The 18,794-nt window shown below is 42.2% G+C and overlaps 2 protein-coding genes across 2 annotated transcripts in view; both read left to right on the forward strand.

The window, feature by feature from the left end:
* Positions 1–34: 34 nt before the first annotated feature.
* On the forward strand, positions 35–838 carry LOC121439745 (putative vomeronasal receptor-like protein 4). Its single transcript, XM_041640361.1, has one exon. It carries the CDS (start codon positions 35–37, stop codon positions 836–838), a length of 804 nt encoding a protein of 267 aa, XP_041496295.1.
* A 9,920-nt stretch (positions 839–10,758) lies between these two features.
* LOC121439764 (vesicular, overexpressed in cancer, prosurvival protein 1) overlaps positions 10,759–18,794 on the forward strand; it is a 70,904-nt gene continuing 62,868 nt past the window's right edge. Inside the window, exon 1 of the mRNA XM_041640384.1 lies at positions 10,759–10,978. Coding sequence (XP_041496318.1) covers positions 10,925–10,978 — 54 coding nt within the window. The 5' untranslated portion in view covers positions 10,759–10,924. The remainder of the gene's footprint in view (positions 10,979–18,794) is intronic.

Genomic DNA, 18,794 nt, shown 5'->3' on the forward strand with positions numbered 1-18,794 from the left:
TACTACAATGTTACAATGAATACATGTTCCATGTATGTCCTCATTAAAGAATGTCCTTAATTTCCAAGCTGGACTTGGAGTCCTGGCCAATATGTTTCTCCTTGTTTTCTACACTTTCATAATCCTAGGTCACAGAAGTAAGCCCATGGACATGATCTGTCAACTGGCCTTCATTCACACACTGCTGATCATCACTGGAGGGGATATCTGGCTTACCCACATTTTTAAGTCACTGAACATTAAAAATGACTTCAAATGTAAAACAACTTTTTACATAAACAGAGTGATGAGAGTCCTCTCCATCTGCATCATCTGCCTCCTGAGTGTGTTCCAAGTTGTCACTATCAGTCCCAGTACCTCTTGGTTGGCAAAATTTAAACATAAAATAAAAAAAAATATGACCAACGCTTCCTTCTATATTTGGTCTCTCAATTTATCATTCAGCAGTAGCTGTATCTTCTATGCTGGTGCTTTTACCGACATGAGTGAAACCAAACAGATGAAGGTCACTAAATCCTGCTCACTCTTCCCCATGAACTACGTCATCAGAGGATTGATTTTAACAATGACAATGTCTAGAGATGTATTTCTCGTAGGAGTGATGGTGACCACAAGTGCATACATGGTAATTATCTTATTCATACATCAGAGGCAATGTGAGCATCTTCACAGCCTCCACCACCGGAGAGCATCTCCTGAGCAAAGGGCCAGCGAGACCATCTTGCTGCTGGTGGCTTTATTTATGGTCATGTACTGGGTGGACTTTGTCATCTCATCCACTACAGTCCTGTTATGGATGTACACCCCAGTCATCCTTAGAGTTCAGAAGTTTCGATGAATGTCTGTCCCACAATTACTCCTCTGATACAAATCAATTCTGAAAATAGAATAATCAATATATTGAAACACATGCACTAGATATTTTTAAAAGAAGACCTTTTCTCTTCTTTTTTTAAAAAGTATATTTTATTTATATAAATGAGTGTTTTGCCAACATATATGCATGTGTGCATTCCCATTGCCCACAGGGGCCATAAGTCACTGAATCCTCTGGAACTGGAGTTAGAGATGGTGGCATAGTGCCATTCTGCTTCAGCCCTAATAATTGCTTTTTTTTCCCCTAAAACATTGATTCTTCTTAAATCTTAATTATTCAAGTAGCAAAACAAGATTATTCATATGATTTAAATTAAACTTTTGCTATAACTCATACACAATCTTTTATGTTTCTGTTGCCAAGTACTCCAGAGTCCTTTAATTTCATTGTACACCATAAGCTGCTATTTCCACAGGAATCTCTTACTCTCTGTTTTACTTTCAATCATAAACATTCCTTAATACTGAACAGAAGTATTTGGTTTTTCCCTTGGTCTGAGTTGTTGGGAGCAGTATCAGTTCAAGATACTCCAAGGTGAAGTTCTTAGCACAAAGGAGATTTATTTCACACAGAAGGACAATGGGCAGGAAATAAGAAACCAACACAGGAGAGAGAGGCTGAGGGAGAGGGATAAAGGAACAAGGGATAGGTGGAAGGGGTATTTGTCCCAGGGATACAAAGGACTGCCTCTGACTATAGAGGAGACAGATGTTGGGCATCAAATGGGAGTTTATATAGGAAAAGGAGACTGGAGAGTTGGCTCTATGATTAAGAACACTGGTTGTTCTTCCAGAGGAACAGGGTTAAATTCCTAGCACCCACATGGCAGCTTATAACTGTGTAACTCCAGTTCCAGGATACCTGATATACCGGTGCAGGCAAAACACCAAAGCACATTAAAAAAAAATGGTAAAAGGGAAAACCCTTCATTAGCATGAGGTGTTTAATTTTTTTCTTCACTGACTTTATTCATGATATATATATACATATATACACATATATACATGTGTGTATAATTATATTATAATGTTATAAGTAATAACATGTGTGGCCCATTGTCTGTTGCCAAAATGGCTACAATTTTATATCCCACATGTTTTTGTTTTTATTGATTTTTATTGAGCTCTACATTTTTCTCTGCTCCCCTCCCTGCCTCTCTCCTCCCCACTTCAACCCTCCCCCAAGGTCCTCATGCTCCCAACTTACTCAGGAGATCTTGTCTTTCTCTACTTTCTACTTCCCATGTAGATTAGATCTATGTAAGTCTCTCTTAGTGTCCTCATTGTTGTCTAAGTTCTCTGGGATTGTGGTTTATAGGCTGGTTTTCTTTGCTTTATGTTTAAAAACAATCTATGAGTGAGTACATGTGATAATTGTCTTTCTGTGTCTGGGTTACCTTACTCAAAATAATGTTTTCTAGCTCCATCCATTTTCCTGCAAAATACAAGATGTCATTTTTTTCTGCTGTTTAGTATTCCATTGTGTAAATGTACCACATTTTCCTTATCCATTCTTCGGTCAAGGGGCATTTAGGTTGTTTCCAGGTTCTAGCTATGACAAACAAAGCTGCTATGAGCATAGTTGAGTACATGTCCTTGTGGCATGATTGAGCATCCTTTGGATATATACCCAAAAGTGGTATTACTGGGTCTTGAGGAAGGTTGTTTCCTAATTTTCTGAGAAATCACCACACTGACATCCAGAGGGGTTGTACCAGTTTGCATTCCCACCAGCAATGCAGGAGTGTTCCTTTTTCCCCACAACCTCTTCAGTATAAGTTGTCATCAGTGTTTTTGATCTTGGCCATTCTTACAGGTGTAAGATGGAATCTCAGAGTTGTTTTGATTTGCATTTCTCTGATGATTACGGATGTTTAACATTTACTTAAGTGTCTTTCAGCCATTTTAGATTCCTCTGTTGAGAGTTCTCTGTTTAGGTCTGTACTTCATTTTTTTCTTTTTATAGGATTATGTGTTCTTTTGGTGACCAGTTTCTTGAGTTCTTTGTATAATTTGGAGATCGGACCTCTGTCTGATGTAGGGTTAGTGAAGATCTTTTCCCATTCTGTAGGCTTTCGTTTTGTCTTGTTGACCATGTCCTTTGATTTACAGAAGCTTTTCAGTCTCAGGAGGTCCCATTCCTTAATTGTTTCTCTCAGTGTCTGTGCTGCTGGAGTTATATTAGGAAGTGGTCTCCAGTGCCAATGCGTTTAAGTGTACTTCCCACTTTCTCTTCAATAAGGTTCATTGTAGCTGGCTTTATGTCAAGGTCTTTGAACCACTTGGACTTGAGTTTTATGCATGGTGATAGATACGGGTCTATTTTCATTCTTCTATATGTTGATATCCAGTTATGCCAGCACCACTTGTTAAATATGCTTTCTTTTTTTTCCATAGGATAGTTTTGGCTATATTGTCAAAAATTAGGTGTTCGAAGATGTGTGGATTGATATCTGGGTCTTCTATTCAGTTCCATTGGTCCTCCTGTCTGTTCTTATGCCAATACCAGGCTGTTTTCAGTACTGTAGCTCTGTAGTAGAGTTTGAAGTCAGGAATTATGATGCCTCCAGAAGTTCTGTTATTGTACACGATTGTTTTTGGCTATTCTGGGTTTTTTGTTTTTCCAAATGAAGTTGAGTACTGTTCTTTTGAGGTCTTTGAAGAATTTCCCTGGGATTTTGATGGGCATTGCGTTGAATCTGTAGATTCCTTTTGGTAAGACTGCCATTTTTACTATGTTAATTCTGTCTACCCAAGAGCATGGGAAATCTTTCCACTTTCTGGTGTCTTCTTCAATTTCTTTCTTCAAAGATTTAAAGTTTTTGACATACAAGTCTTCCACTTGTTTGGTTAGACTTACTCAGAGATATTTTTTGCTATTTGGGATTATTGTGAAGGGTGTTGATTCTCTGATTTCTTCCCCAGTCCTTTTATTATCTGTGTACATAAGGGTTACTGATTTTTTTGAGTTAATCTTGTATCCTGCTACATTACTGAAAGTGTTTATGAGTTGTAAAAGTTCCTTGTTAGAATTGTTGGGATCACTTATGTAAACTATCATATTATCAGCAAACTGAGAATTTGACTTCTTCTTTTCCGATTTGTATCCCCTTGATCTCCTCTTTATGTCTTATTGCTCTAGGTAGAACCTCAAGAACTATATTAAATACGTATAGAGAGAGTGGACAACCTGTCTTGTTCCTGATTTCAGTGGAATCGCTGGGAGTTTCTCTCCACTTAGATTGATGTCAACTGTTGGCTTGCTGAATATTGCCTTTGTTATGTTTAGGAGAGGGAAATCAATACAGACAAAGGAGAGAGGAAAGTAAAATAGTAATGATATCTTGAAAAAGTTGTAAGAAATCATATTATTCACTATCTTAAAAAACAACACCCCCAAACTAAAAACAGAAAACACCTATAATTCATATAAATCTATGTATAAATATAGATAAGATTTAAATGAAAATTTCTTACCTGAGCTGGCAATGCTTCCCCCAAGAGCCAAAGACCACTTAACAAAACTCTCAACACCCGGCATGAGAAGTCCTTTTTTCACTTGCTGGTCAGGGTTGTCCAAGAGAATCCCAAAATATTACAGATATAGCTATTGCCCTTGGTTGTCCCCCAAGAGGTGGAAAGTAAGTTCCTATTGCTGCAGACACTATATACTTCAGAAACAGGGCCCAGAGGTCACTGAGCTGGAACTAACTTAAATGTTTCCTCTTTAAGGACTACTTTCACGACACCAGAAGATATCATGAAAGCTTTCAAGAATGGGAATCAACCGACAGTCCTACCCAGATATGATACCCATGAGTCACAACAATGACCAGCATGGCACAATAAACCTAAGGATGAAATAGTGGCACACACAGCTTTATGTAACTAATAGCTCTCTAATCAGACTTAAGACTCATTCTACAAGAAGAAAATCAGGTCTTGTACTAGGAATCTAGCCAACTTCCAAGGGCTAAAGAAATTATGGATTTGGGGGACAAGAGACAACCATCATTTTACTAAACCAGCACAATACCTAACTGCATTCTAAACATTTGTCCTAATACTCATAGGTGAGTTTAGTCCTCAACCTTCATCAAAGAAACTTCTCTCTATAACAGATGGAAACTACTAAAAATCCCCACCAACAATCAAAACGCAGAGTTGCAGAGTCCAGTTCCAATGTGTGTGTGTGTGTGTGTGTGTGTGTATGTATGTATGTATGTATGTAACAACTTCTACATGTAAGGCTCAGGGAACATTGTGGATGAAGGGGTGGAAAGACTGTAAGAGTCAGAAAATAAGGGAGTTTGCTGTGACATTACTAGGAAACACAGTCTCCTAGTAATATCAGGAGATACACCCATAAAGTCTCACCAACCTGACTTACCAAACATTAGCTGAACAAATAATAATAGATATGCCAAAGCAGAAGGCAGAAAGATCATGAGATCTCAACCCTAGATAAAGAACTACAGGCAACTAAGGAATGCTCAGAGCTGGACAGACAGTCTTTCCAAGGGAAGAACGTACGAATTGGTTATCAAATACCAAATGGTCAGCCCTGGAAACAAAAACAAATAACATTAAACAGCAGATTATATTAGTATTATACATATATGCATATAACAACAATTGATGAAAGAGATCTAAGAGAGGTACACAGGAGTGTTTGGATGGAGGAAAGTGAAACGATATAATCTTATTGTAATCTCAAAAATAAAAGAAAAAATAATAAATTTAAAGAAAAAAAGGCTTCATGAATAGAGAAATGCTTCCTGGCTTTCTGCTGCAAAAGAAACTGCCCCCATCAGTGCAAGAAATAAGTACAGACATTGGAGTGAATAAAGATTAGTTTAGCTTTGCCTTCTGTGAGCTGACAGGTTTGTGACATTATTTTTTTAAAATTTAAGCCAACTCAAGTTACTTTTAAGCTCAAAATGACCCTATTATATCCCATTTAAAAATATAAACCATTATAGGAGCATTGCCACCCATTAGTGAGGAGACTGTGGGATGATTCAATGGTTAGTGTTAACTAGCTTAGTGACAGAATCCAGGACCAACGGAGAATTGTTTCTCTGAGCCTGCCTCTGAGGGGTAACCATGATTATGTTAACTGGTATAGAAAAAGTCATACTGTCTGTAGGTAAGGGCATTTCGTGGGCATGGATCATGGACTGTATAAAATGAAGAAAGCAAGTTGGGGCTAAGGGTATTCTGCTCTATTCTGACTGAGAGGGCAATGACCAGCGCTTCAGGCTTTTACTGCATTGACCTCCTCTTCATGACAGGCTGTACCTTGAACTGGGACCTAAAATATTTCTTTCCTGAAGTTGCTTTTCTTAGGGTATCTCATCACACCAACAGAAAAAAAAATAAACTAAAACAGATGACAAAGTATCTTAAAGGTCATTATAGCCAACTGATACATATATGACCAATGAAGGGTGTGGTGTGTGTGTGTGTGTGTGTATGTGTGTGTGTAGAAATGAGATCAACAAGTTGGAATAGTGGTTCTAACTTTACCATATTTAAAGACATTTTAAAGAGTAAGATTATTTACAAAATCATGGGAAGATCATGTGGGTTCTCTGTTATATAACATCATTATGTTAACAAAAGTTCACACAAATGAAAATGAACTATGTGTTGTTAGATACCAAAGCCATGTGTCTGCATGCTACAATGTTCTGTTCTTCTGAGCTATAATCCCTTTCTGTCTTGCCCTAAAAACTATTTTGTCAGCTCAAGAAAACAAATGACAAGGAATGCTGGTGAAGATGCAGGAAAAGGGAAACCTTCACCACTGGTTGGTGGGGCTGCAAACTAGTACAACCGCTCTGGAAATCAGTGTGGAAAACTTTCAAAATCCTAAAACTACATCCACCCTGCTCTACAACCCTTTGCCATATACTGAAAGGACACTATATTCTATTACTTACTTAGTGACATTCATTGCTTTTCGTTCACAATAGCCAGGAAATGGGACCAACCTAAATGTCTTTTAACTGATGAATGGAAAATAAAAATGTACATGCACACAATGGAATACTTCATTTTACTGTAAAGTAAAATGAAATCATGACACTTATTAGGCAAATTAAAATGTATTATATTGAGCTTTGTAGCACAAACTCAGAGAAACAAACACTACATATTCTTTCTTATTTGTAGACCTTTCATCAAATCTTTATAGTTGGATATATAATTAGGAATACCTGCAGAGGACAGAAAAGTAGAAAGGGGACATGGGTGGTGGGGGAGAAAGAGCTCAAGGTGGGGATAAAACACAGATGTTGTGAAGGCACAAAGGCAAGAATGGGGGCAGAGAGGGAGAAAGGAAAGGGAAGATAATACAGGGGGAGAAGGAGAAAAATAACACTAAAGATGTTGGAAAAAGTCATAGGGGAATATTTTATAGATTTACTTAGAATATATATATACATATATATATATATGTATATACAAATAAAATTTTAAAAATAAAGCTATACTTCATGGGGTGACAATGATCCCCTAATAACCATAGGCTAACAAAAACTTCAGTTTCAGGGTGGTGGTTTAAATAGGAATGGCCTCCATAAGCTCATAAATTTGAATTCTTGGTCAACAGAGAATGGCACTATTAGAAGACAAGGTCTTGTTAAAGGATATGTGTCACCAGGGGAAGGCTTTGAAGTTTCAAATGCTCAAGCCAGGCCCAGTGTGCTGGGCTGCCAATCCAGATGTAGAAGTTGCGGCTTTTTCTCCAGAACCACATCTGCCTGCATGCGGCCATGCTTCTTGCCTTGACGATAATGGACTAAACCTCTGAACTTGTAAGTCACCCCCAATTAAATATTTTCTTTTATAAGAGTTGCCATGGCCATGATGTCCCTTCACAACAATAAAAACTCTAACTAAGACAGTTAGGTATGGGAAACACTCTTCAGTTTGTTGGTCATGGGAGTTTAAGGACTCTTCAGACAATTCAGGCTACTTTCAATGTCCTTGACTGCCTCCCAGAACTTGGAAATAAGACCTATTGGTGAAGACTCCACAGCAGACACAGGATCTGGAGGAATTGAGCTGTACCTGACCTAAAACAAGCCTCTTCCCTGAGGATTGGCTGCTGTAGTAACAGAAGGTGTTATGTAAATTGACAGGGAGAAAAGCAATCAAAAGTCCTACGCAGCTGTAAATCCTGCAAACCACAACAATGACTGGCCCAGCAAGATATTCCCAATGGTAGGTGCTTAAATCTTCCAGGTAACCAAAGCTGTCTAATCAGTTCTGTTCAAAAGACAGGAATTCTTGGTACTGAAAGCCTAGTGAGTTACCTGGGGCTGCAGAGGTCATAAACCTTAAAAGAGAACATACTGTTGCCATTTTTTCTGAATGAATACAGTTTTAACTGTACTCTTAAAAATGAACTCTCATATCCACAGATAAGTGTAGTTCTTGTTGCTTGTCTACAGAAGTTTCTTTTTTTGCAGTAGATGGAGGCTACTATAGCGATCCACAACTGGCCAAAATCCAGAGAATAAGTGACCACAGGAACTTCAATGGATACACACACACACACACACACTCACACACACACACACACAACACAACCCCCCTACCTAGGGGTCTGTGAACATCATAGAGCAGGGCACAGAAGATTGTAAGAGCCAGAGGACCAGGACACCAACTGACATAAAATGTTTCCAATAGGATTACTATTGGAAATGACAATAATAATAATAAAGGAAACGTTGCTCAAATAAGACCTGCATAACGTACAAACCATTTGACATGCTAAACCAGATGGGGGAAATTCACAAGGTCCCATTCTTAGATGAAGAGCTATGTGCAGGCAATGAACAGTTGCTAAGAGAGGGGGATGAAGCTTTCTTTAGGAATGAGTCCCCTTTGAGGTTATCCAACCCCAGCGGTCAGTCCTAAATGTGTTCATATGAACAACACTAAGTGCACTCAGTATGGTATATAATATAATGCAATATAATATATGTGTACGTGCATAAATGTAACAGTAATAATTGAAGAGGCCTGTTGTGGGATATTTGTATACTGTGTGAAAATGTGTTGCTGTGATTGGTGTAATAAAAACTGAATGGTAAAGAGCTAGAAAGAGGATAGGCGGGATTTCTGGGAAGAAGAAGGGCAGAGTTTCCATCCAGATGGAAAGGAAATAAGAGCTGCAAGATAAACGAGAGCTACTGCCACATGACAGATTAATATAAATGGGTTAGTTGAAGTTACAAGAGCTAACTGAGAATAAGCCTAAGCTAAAGGCCAAGCTTTCACAATTAATAAGAAGTCTCCATGTCATTATTTGGAGCTGTTGGCAGAAAAGAAAGTCCATCTACACAGATCGTATATTTTGAGGGAAGTGGGAGGGCACAGAAAGAATCGGAGAGGGGAGATACGGTTGTGGGAATGCAAATATATAGCACACACATATGAAATTCTTCAAAAAATGAAAAAGGTTAATTTAAAAAGACTTCTAAAGAAGGCAAAGTTAACCACAGTCCAATAATCCTTCACAGGCTTTGAGTCAGTTTTGTGTACATGTAAAAGTTCCCCAAAAGAAACTACTTCTAGTGACCAGAGAGCTAAGAAAATCATCAGGCCCAAAGTGGCCTTCCCTGCTTCCCTGTAAACTACCTACTTAATGTTTTCATCAAAGGGCTTAATTTTTGCCCCTCTTATTCTGTTACTATAAAACTTCACGAAACTATTACTTTGATGGAACGTGGAACTTGGGGTAAGCATGAAGACATCTTCTTTTCTGCTTCTCTTGCCATTTCTAACAGGTGTAGTTTCATGTACATGTTCTATCTTAACCAAATAAGTGCTTGTATTGAAAGTTGCCTAAGTATTTGAGACTTGCCTCACGAGAGATCTATTTTTGTAAACTTCTTCTTTGCATGCCTGTTGGAGGTACTTCTGTCATTTAACCAACTCTAGCTATTAAGAATATTTAATTCATTATTGTAAGTGCATGTGTGTGTGAGAGAGAGAGGGAGAGAGAGATGTGTTTGTGTGAAGGCATGCATAATCTCCATGCGTCCATGTGGAGGTCAATGAGTTGATTCTTCTTGTCTTAGAATTCCAGGGTGGAATTATCTTACTCCGGCTTTTCTGGCAAGTATTTTTACCGGCTGATGGACAGCTCTGATTCTAAACAACTCTAACTTCCTGATCTCTGTACTCAGCACCCTGTATCACAGTTGTTTAAACTGGATCTATCTTTAGACTCTATGGACTGTTTTCTCATCCGCCTCTGTGTATTTGGCCTCTAGGTTAGGTACGATACATCTTACAAGGTCAACCAATGCTTCAGTAATTTCTTGAATTAGGTGGCATCTGAGCCTTGTGGAAAAACAAAGACGGAGTCTGTGAGCAAGTGAGAGTGGGCGCTACTGTCAACAGCAATTCTCTGTGGTCAAAGCGCCTCCTTCAAAGGTGAGGTACATTAAGGGACTCAAAGGTGAGGTCCTAGCAGAGCCAGACAGAAAGATGTCGGCATAAACCTGCGCCAACCTTTTGCAGTCAGCTGTCCTTTCCTTGCGATTTTATTGTCCTTTCCATCATGCTGGGGCCCCCGGGATGCGCAGCCCACCTCACCTGCAGAAGCCACAGTGAGGTCTCCCGTAGAAACTTCAGGAAGGCCCCAGTAGTGGACTCCTCCGTATCCATCCCCCAGCCTCCCCAAACACGGCGTCCTTTAATAAATCTTCCCAGAACTATCGAGGTGAAACAAGATGGTCTCCTCCAGGAAAGGAGACACCTGGCAGACTTCGCACCCAGCCCGCCGGCTCCGCGTCCCGCAGCGCGCCCCACAGACCTTGCCGGCTCCGAGCCCGCGAGCGCGCGCCCGTGCGGTGGGTCGGGGGCGCGCGGCGAGGGCGGCCCGGCACGTCCTCGAGCTCCGCCGGCTTGCGGCGCGTCCTTGTGCCGGCGTCGGCCGGTTTCCCCGGAGTCTGCACGCCGGTCCCCGGGTGTGGACCGGCTCTGAGCCCGCCGCGCAGCCGGGCTTCGGACGAGCCTCGCGGGAGCCATGAGCCGCCGGCTCGGCAGGGTGGCGGCGCTGCTGCTCGGGCTGCTGCTGGAGGTAGGGCCGCCGGCTCCCCGCGTCTGCCGGAGTGGGGACGCGGGAAGGGCAGTTGCGGGGCTCCCGGGTCTGCGGTGTGGGGTGGCGGAGGGGCCTGGTGCCGAGACCCCCAGCCCTGCCCGCGCGCCGCCGCATCCTGTCTGCGCCCCGGTTTCCCCCGCCGCTTGGTTGGGGTGAGGAGGGACCTTTGTGCGTGTCCACGCGCTCCCCGCTGCACAGGGCCTGGGGCGGCGCCACCCCCAGCTGTTAGGAGGGAGAGGGACATTGCTGCTTTGGGAAATGAAGTGCTGGTTTTAGAGGCGAGGAGAGGATTCCACGGCGAGCTGGGGTGGTGGGTGTACTGAGGTGAAGCCGCGGGAAGTTGATGGTGGGTGGGTGGGAGCACAGCCAGGGTTAGACCGCGGTTGCGGGCGACTGAACCGCGACATCCTGTGACGCCAGACACCCTTCCTGCTCCAGCGGGTTCATTCAAAGTCAAAATAGTGCACTTCTGGTGTGTAAGATCTGAATTGGGGCTTGGGGGGTTTGTTCGCTCTCCCACAGCTTCACTATTTTGAAAGAATTTTGCATTAATAAAGTCAGTGTGAGTGGGTAACGGTAACCCCCTGACTGACACGGTAACCCCCTGACTGACGCGGTCCTACTACCTTCCTTGAGACCTGTAAACTGCCCTTGGTTGGGGTGTCAGCAGTGCTGGGACGACTTACTGGTTTTCTTGGAGACGCTGGAGACAAAGTCTTAGTTCTTTAGAAAGGAAGGTTAGTGGAACAGTTTTCTCCTTGCTCCAAGTTCCAAAACGGAGCAAAGATTGCTTGCTTTTCTTTGAAATATCTCTTATAGGGCGTTTAATGCTTTTTTGAGAAGTGCCACCTCTCGTTTTCTTCCCACTTGCTCAGATTTTAAAAATCTTAGAAACGAAGCCCTCTGAGTGGTGATTCAACATGGACTGCTGTGAAAAAGTGAACCAGAGACCACTGTTTACAAAAATAAACATGCATTTGCCTTAACACTTCTCGGCCAAGTTTTGTAATCCGATAACCTCATTTGTGTGTGTGTGTGTGTGTGTGTGTGTGTGTACAGTGCTTGATAAGATTATCTAGGTTCTCCTGTTTCAGTTTGTGCCACTCCTGTGTCCTTCCTAGCCTTGTGTGTGTCTATGCTAAAAGACTGCACGGGGTGTGTGTGGGGGGCGGGTGTTCTTTCTGTTTGTGCTTATTATTTTCTTTTCTATATTTTTTTATTCCAATGATGTTTATTGAGGATATGAGCAGGAGACTACTGCTAGGCATGCCAACAGTCAAGGGCTGGAATTGGAAAAACCTCCAAACTGTGTTAGCTTCTGGGGGAAAAAAGAAGCAAAAGTAACCTCAAGTATGATAGATAACCTGTGATTGTTGCCTGACATCAGTTTTTATTTTCAACTTTTAAATCTACTGCCTATGGCGGTGTTCTCTAAAGCTGCAGGAATGGGCTCTCCCCCCCCCCCCCCCCCCCCCCCGCTGATTTAAAGAATAAGAAGGCAGTAAAAACAGGGTCTCAGCACTCAGCCAAGTTTTATTGCAAGCAGAAGCACACTAGAGGCAGGGGAAGGAGTGTGGGGAGAAGGGAGAAGGGAGGACAGGGAAAAAGAATAGAGAGACAGAGAGAGAGACAACCCCAGTGGAGAGGGGATCCAGACCTGAAAATCAGAGTTCGTTTGGCAGAACCAAAACTTTTATATTTGGGGATGGGTTGAGCTCCCCCTTTCTCTCTTAATTGGCTGGTTTGGGCTAGTGCAGGAGATTGGATAATCCAGACAAAGAAAGGAAAGCTGATTGGTTCCTACTGTAGGAGCCCCCATCCCCCTCTTGTGGGAGATTTGAAAGCCCACTGAATACTTTCTGACAGGAAAAAGCCCACTAGTGAGGGAGAAGGAGCAGGAAGTTGGTCGCCTCAAATGTTCAAGTGAAAAGTATAGTAATCCACCTAGAAACTCTTTTCTTTTTCTGCCTGTTGGGAATCTGTCTACCACTTAATCTTTTAATGCAGAAGGTTTTGTTTTATCCAATAAGCTATTTTGTTGCATAGGAACTTTTTTCTAGTGCTATGAATGGAACCCAAGATATCAGGGCCTTGAACATAGTAGTCGAACAAGGCACTCTACCTTTGGGTTGCATTCCTGTTCATTTAATTTTATTTTTTCTTGACTGCCGGAGATTGACCCTAGAGCTTCTTATGCATTCTAGACAAATACTCTATCCAGCCATAGTCCCTGTTTCTCTTTCTCTCTTCCTTCCTCCCTCCCTCCCTCTCTCTCTCTTTCTTTCTTTCTTTCTTTCTTTTTTAAGACAGGATCATCCTGTGCAGCCCAGGCCTCGGCCTCCTAAGGGCTGTCATTACAGGGATGGGTCACCATGTCTAGATGGATCTTTTATCTTAACAGGGAATTTAAAACTTGTTTGAAGGGTTGAAAAGACCCCAAAGGCAGAGCTCTTTCACTTTCACAGCGTGCACTATGTGAGTGCTGGAAACATTTGTTTTCTAGGTAGCCCGCTTACACGTGATAAGCCATCCTCAGTGCCTGATTTCTGGTAGAGATGTGTGCCTCTCTACGATTTCTTAACAGTTTCTCACGGGCAAGTTTAATGTGAGGTTTTAGTCTGAACTTTTCCATTTTACACTGTTTTCTTTGAATATTTTATTTGCATATTTTAGATGTTTTTGATATCCTGTATCGCCTGCTTAACTGTGCAGTGAGAGCCCCAGAGTATGTGAGGAGGCCTAGGGTCCCCTCTGAGGACATTAAATCTATGAGGGAAGGCATTTCATGGCTCCAGCGTCTGACTACTGGCTGACACTAGGGATGTTCAATTTTGTTTCTTTAGCTGCTGGATGTGTGCATTTGTTTTGTAGTTGACGCTGAACATGTTTTCTGGCAGCAGATACCCCGTTTCTGGCCTTTACAACCTTCCCTCAGTGAACGCTCGAAGATCTGGCTTGGGAGTTTTATTAGGGGGATATCCTTGAGTAGAGAGAGAGTCGTAACAGTTTGGAGAGGGCTTTCCTGTCTCACCCCGACATCCTTCTATAGACGTTTACCAGGATGGAGAAATTTGTATTTTTGTTTAGTGAGCGTTCAGAGAATAACTTATGCCGTCGCCAAGCCCCACGCTGAGAACTTTACTAATGCTAATTCGTGATTCATCCCAGCAATTATCCTCATGCCCATGGTTATTTCATGTGGGAGATACTGTATAATTTTCCCAGGTTTCACTGTTGTTAAGTGAGGGGGTTGAGATATATATTCAGGCAATTGGTTCTTTTGTTCCGCCACCATGATGTTCTGCTTCTTCCCCAAAGTGTGCTTACACGGGACTATGGAGGGAATCTACGCCTTGCATTAGCCCAGAGAGATTTGCAGAGGTGTGCATTCCAACATGCAGGCAAACTACCAAAACTCCTCCAGGAACCGGAGTCTGCCCTCCTTAGAGGGATAATCTAATCTAGCACTTAAATGTGACATTTCAGACAGTGAACTTGGATGTGTACTGGATAGCAGACACGGGTATGATAGCAGTTCTGAGATCCAAGATCCTAGGAATCTTGGCTGTTCGGCCAGACTCATAGGTCAGGATTTAAACAGGAAAAGGCCACTGACCACATCTTCCTACCCGGTAGAGGCATCTTGTAGCTCATTTCCTGGAACCACCCTTTCCCCCCAATTTAGTTTCCTGTGAATTATATGATCAGCTAAGGGGAATCCTTATACTTCCCACACCTTCCAGTCACTGTCTAACAGCTGGTTAAATACAAGGTTAAATGCAGGTCAGCAATGTACCATACCCTATAGGTTGGTCACAGGCTGGTTCCCAGGAATGGGAGCCTAAAGGCCCCTTGAGTCCTCAGATTCTAAGGTTTGCTGCTTCAGTTTTTGCTGGCTGGCTTAAAAGAGCTCCTGGTAGGAAAAGAGAACAGGGAACCAGCTCCTGTCCGTGCTGCTGGGATAATTCCTCGTAGCCTTTGGTGGGCCACAGGAAACTGCAGGAACAAGCTAAAGCTGATGGCACCTTGTTCAGACAGGAGTAAGACTAGACCCCAAACGTGGAGGCCTTCGAGGACTTTCCTCGTAGCCCATTCTTTCACAGCAGTCTCTTTCTACAAGCTACCTTGGTGACTCTTTTGAAATACATTTAGTCTCTGTTAGAGGGGGCTGTATCCTTCCTGAAATGTATACTTTAAAATCTTATTTACAGATGTATTCATTTTTTACTAATATTTTGCCTGTGTGGTGGATGCTCTTATACATGCCAGGCAAAGGCTGTACCTCTGAGCTATACACCCTCCCACACTTCCCTCGAATATTATTTTTAATATGAGTCACCAGGACAAGTCTGTAAGTTCATCGGTTTGTTCACAGGGGCATGAACTCATGTTGTAGGTGGGGCCACCCTCAGTGTCTTCCTGATAGGTCCCTGGCCCCAAAGCTGTGCACTGAATGAGGCTGTCTTTTCCTTCAAGGCTGGTCTCCAAAGGACTACTGTTCTTGGCTGGGAAGAAAGGGTGGTCATCACTGGGCGAGAGAGTGAGGAAGTGGATGTTGCTCTTTGAAATTAGGAAAATAGAAGATTAGTGAGTGCTTTTCTGTAGTTCAATGTATTTTGATACTCAGGAACCTCAAAATTAGAACTTTATTGTTTCAGAGTAAGGGATTTTTTGTTGTTTGTTGAATGCTTCATGCCCTAAAATGCCAACCTGTTAGTTTTCTAAAATAAACCTTTCAAGTTGTCTTACCTCAAAAAATATTTAAAATCCGAGCAACAGTTCAGTTTGAATGGAAAAGGCTTTGTTCGGGTTTATCTCTGGGAACTCCAGGGAGGGCTGGGTGGCTACAGGTGAGAGGGGAATGGCGAGGACAGATGAGCCAGTGACACACATAGCAGGGGCATTGCTCTGAAATAGGGAATGGCCGTGTTCAGATGTCCAGGGAGTCAGGAACATTGTCCGGAGCTGGGGCTCTATTTGGCCTTCATTTTTCCTTTAGCTTATGCAGATGATGAAGGCTAACTGGGAACAGGGGTGATGGAGACATACACAGCAAGGGTAGGGTCATAGGCATGACTGGCCACTTATTTAGGTCCATTGTGTATTCATTCCTAGTACTTACTTTTATTGTGTTCTCTCTCTGTAGTCTCTCGAATGTCTCCTCAATGTAGCCATCTTGACTGTTGTATTAGGCTGCTTGTTCATTTCCCAGCCGCCCAGACTCCCGAAATAACCACACAGAAACTGTATTAATTAAACCACTGCTTGGCCAATCACTATAGCATTCCTAGCAAGCTCGTACATATTAAATTAACCCATTTGTGCTAGTTTATATTTTACCACAAGGCTCCTGGCCTACCAGCAAGGTTCCAGGTGGCAGCTTGTGTCTTTCCTCTCTGGGGCGTCTCCCTGACTCTGTCTTCTTTTTCCTAGCATTCACTTTAGTTTTCCCCGCCTAGCTCTATATTGCTAAGCCACTGGCCAAAACAGCTTCTTTATTCATTAACCAATAAAAACAACACATATACAGAAGTACTTCCCACAGCACTTGACTGCCTAAAATATGATGAAATTTATCTTCTACTATACAAGTAGTTTAGAGACAAATATTTTAATACCGTTTACTGTTGAAATAGCAGCAGTGGGGCTGTGTCCCTGGCACCCGGCCACCCACATGGCTAACTTATGCCCCGAAATAATTACATGGAAACTGTATTCTTTTAAACACTGCCTGGCCCATTAATTCCAGCCTCTTATTGGCTAGCTCTTACATATTGACCTAACCCATTTCTAATAATCTGTGTAGCCCACGAGCTGGCTTACCAGGAATGATCTTAACCTGCGTCTGCCTGGAGTGGGAGAATCATGGCGACTCTCTGACTCAGCTTCTTTCTCCCAGCATTCTGTTCTGTTTTCTCCGCCTACCTAATGGTTGGCCTATCAAATGGGTCTAGGCAGTTTCTTTATTAATAAGAAATCACTCCCACATCAATTTACTAACTGAAATATCCTAGGAGACTGGGGATATAGGTCAGTGGTAGAGTGTTAGTGTTGTATATGCACAGCCTGGAGGTCTTTTCTTAGTGCCATCAATTATATGTGTGTGTGTGTGTGTGTGTGTGTGTGTGTGTGTGTGTGTGTGTGTATATATATATATATATATATATATATATATATATATATATATATAGTGCTTGGCACATAATGGAAACTTAGTAAATATTTGAATGAGTAAATAGATAAATGGGTAAGTAATCACATTGCAGGAGCTGGGCAGGGCTATGGTATGAGGAAGGAAAATAATAAGGCTCTCAGAGAGGGTGCCTGTGCATTCAAGTTCCTGAAGCACTTGTTGAACTTGTAAGTTATCTCATTTCATACTGAGGGCCACTCATCCTCACCCTAGTTATTTGTTCTAGTCACCAGTCACAGGCCCCTTCCAACTTCCTTAGGGTTTTTTCTTTGTTTGGTTGGTTGGTTGGGGTTTTTATTAGGGGTGGGAGAGTCAGTGTTTCTCTGTGCAGCCCTGGCTGTCCTGGAACTCGCTCTGTAGACCAGGCTGGCCTTGAACTCACAGAGATCCACCTGCCTGTCTCCTTAGTACTGAGATGAAAGATGTACACCACCAACCCCAGCACTAACTAGCCTTTATTTAAATAACATTCTCCTTCTGTATGTGTTAGATCATTGCAGAGCTGAACCGCCAAATTCTTTTGTCTCTTCATTAACTACAATGTCATATTGCACCTTGTGAGATCTGTAAGATTACTTGGCTGTTCATTGCTTTTATGCTCAGCTGGGACCCTGTGGTCAGTTTGGTTTCTGAGCTAAGTGTTAGTGAGAAGTGGGTTGTTTTAGAAGAAAAAGTTCACTGGTGTGTACATTGTGTCCTAAAGCTTTGGTTCTAGTTCTTCCCGTGGACACGTGGGTGAATAGTAAGGACACTGTCCTGTAAGTGTGAAATGACTGGCACTGTCCTAGTACTGTCGCCCCGCCTTGTCCTTAGGCTATTACGATTGTCTTAGGTTGTGCTCTTACTTTTCACCCCGACTTCTGAAACAAAGCAGGCTCACACTGAACTGCGGTGCAGCTGCAGGCTTTCCACCACGTGCTATTGAATATAGTGGTCACGGAGCTGTTTATTACATTAAAAATGTAAGTTGGTTCTATTTCTAAATTATTTGTCTTAGACTTACCACAATCTAGCTGTATAATATAGTTTTTTATCTATTATTATTATTTTGTGTCATCGACAGTTTTGGTTACTGTACCATTAGTTTTATCCAACTGACTAATAAAAACATTGAGCAGAGTCGAGTCTGAGATATTTGCGATTTAACGTGGAGGACAGTATAGCCTAAACTGTAATAAGTCAGACTTGAGGTTTAGTAAAGCTCTCGGCAATTGCTACAACACCTTTCTGCATGCTCCCATGCTCCCCAACACGATGATGGACTAAACCTCTGAAACTGTAAGCAACTCCCCAATGAAATGCTTCCTTTTCTGAGACCATTGCTTTGGTCAAGGAGGAGAACAGTGACTAAGACAGGGACCCAGTATCAGGCTTCTCTATTTACATGAAAGAAGAACCAGGAACCAGAACCATCTAGAAAGACAGTCTCGTCAGAACCCGGTCTCATGTTCTCACTATTGCCTAGTTTGACTCTTTTGTTGACAATGAAAGACATAAAACAGCAAGTGACCAAGATGGTGGCCAGCTCTACTCTCAGGTAATGGACAGCCATCATGTCACATGAACAGCTGATGCTTTGTGCTTGACCCTGCCGTGGCATCC

The sequence above is a fragment of the Microtus oregoni genome, unplaced genomic scaffold, assembly GCF_018167655.1.
Source record: "Microtus oregoni isolate MIOR12 unplaced genomic scaffold, Mior012 000062F_ref0000492, whole genome shotgun sequence".
NCBI lineage: Eukaryota > Metazoa > Chordata > Mammalia > Rodentia > Cricetidae > Microtus > Microtus oregoni.

Bases quoted from the DNA above. Each gene is read 5' to 3' on its own strand.
- LOC121439745 (XM_041640361.1), top strand. From the start codon at position 35: ATGTCCTCATTAAAGAATGTCCTTAATTTCCAAGCTGGACTTGGAGTC.